At 29.5% G+C, this 1,555-nt stretch overlaps 1 protein-coding gene across 2 annotated transcripts in view; it reads left to right on the forward strand.

The window, feature by feature from the left end:
• The window catches only part of LOC108972799 (Ig-like and fibronectin type-III domain-containing protein 2), a 42,685-nt gene that overhangs the window by 35,472 nt on the left and 5,658 nt on the right, over nucleotides 1–1,555 (forward strand). The window contains exon 16 of one of the 2 annotated variants that reach the window (XM_018939612.1): nucleotides 79–717. The exons of the other annotated variant lie outside the window; for it this stretch is intronic. Coding sequence (XP_018795157.1) covers nucleotides 79–261 — 183 coding nt within the window. The 3' untranslated portion in view covers nucleotides 262–717. Of the gene's footprint in view, nucleotides 1–78; nucleotides 718–1,555 lie in introns of those variants that run through there. 2 annotated transcript variants of the gene reach the window in all.

A 1,555-nucleotide genomic window follows, 5' to 3' on the forward strand; every position in this document is an offset into this window, starting at 1 on the left:
TATTTATATTTTTTATATGAAATGAAAACAAAAATATTTAAAAATAAATCCTACACATACATACCTACATATGTACAGTTGCCCACAGTGACATCGGCCATCACGCATGCCGGCACTACCGCCCAATTGGCGCAACGTGATGGCATCGTCAATGATGCGAACGCGGACGCGCACACACAATGCAATGAAGTAAATCCGACAATTTACGAAGAGCTCAAACTTGGCCAAGAAGGTGCTGGATTCAAGAAACTTGTGCCATAAATGCCAAAATGTCCAATAAAACGCAAACACAAACACAAACAAGCGCACACACACTGATGTAATACACATACAAAAAAAAGCTTACATACTTACAGAAAATAGTTGAAGGGAACATAAAAACAAACAAAATGACAAAAAGTTGAATGAAGAACGCTGCTTAGCTAACGGTACAAGCAACAGTTAGCCAACGCAAGCAAAACTATAACGGAGACACACATGCAAACGCACAAAAAATACAAAAACTCAAGTCACACACACACACATACGCACAAACATGCACACGCCCACTCTTACAAAAGTCGTAGCTAGCTGCTGGTATTTGTATTGTAGTTGTATGACGCTAGCACACTTAGGCGTATACATAACTTTTTAACTGTAAAAAAAAAATCAAAAAATAATTGGAGAAAAATATAAAAAACAGTGAATAAGCATTAAATGCTACAACAAATTGTGAGTTACAAAGTAATCTATACTAAAAATATAAGTATTTCCAAAACAATAAAAAAAATAAAACCATAAAAGTTAAAAAAATCGATAAAACTAAAAACCAAAAATAAAAATAAATAAAATAAAACGGTATGTAGCTTAGCATAAAAATCACAAATAATAAATAAAAAGTAAAAACTTAAAAACGTAAAAATTAAAAAAAAAAAAACTCATAATTTAAGTCGCGTGCATAAAGTTGATTTAATCCCTAGATTAAGTAGCAAGTTTGTTGTTTATACACGTCGGTAGCACACACATAAGCACACCGAACACGAATTGCGACAGACATCTTTGCGCTCGTGTGTAAGCTTATTCGCTGCTTTTACGTTCGTACTCTGTATAAACTAAATAAGATAAAAGTAAAATAAATATTATGTAATATTAATTATATATTGTTCATGTGTACACATGCGTATTTGCTTTAATGTATTACTATCTATGTTTATTATGTATTATATATTTTTAGCTACTAAATTTAAATTAAAAAGTAAACCAAAAAAAGATGAAAAACAAAAACATAAATATCCCTGTAGTTTGCTTCCTTATACATATGTATATGCCTGAATATATTGATATAATTGATAAGAAAGCTAGTACTTAAAAAATCTTCTGACATTCTTTAAGAAATAATGGGTGAAGTATACTTTTGGCACAAAAGTGTAGCGAATTGGTTTTTGAAGTAAGTTTTTAGAAAATTTTAGGTTACCAATATAGTTAAATTATTTTTCTTAATTTTTGTTTTTAATTTTTTTTAATATCTTTGTTTCATTTTTAAATTTTTAACTAAATAATTTTCAAAAAATTTCTA

Source organism: Bactrocera latifrons, unplaced genomic scaffold (assembly GCF_001853355.1).
Source record: "Bactrocera latifrons isolate USDA-ARS-PBARC rearing strain unplaced genomic scaffold, ASM185335v1 scaffold_427, whole genome shotgun sequence".
NCBI classification, from domain to species: Eukaryota; Metazoa; Arthropoda; class Insecta; order Diptera; family Tephritidae; genus Bactrocera; species Bactrocera latifrons.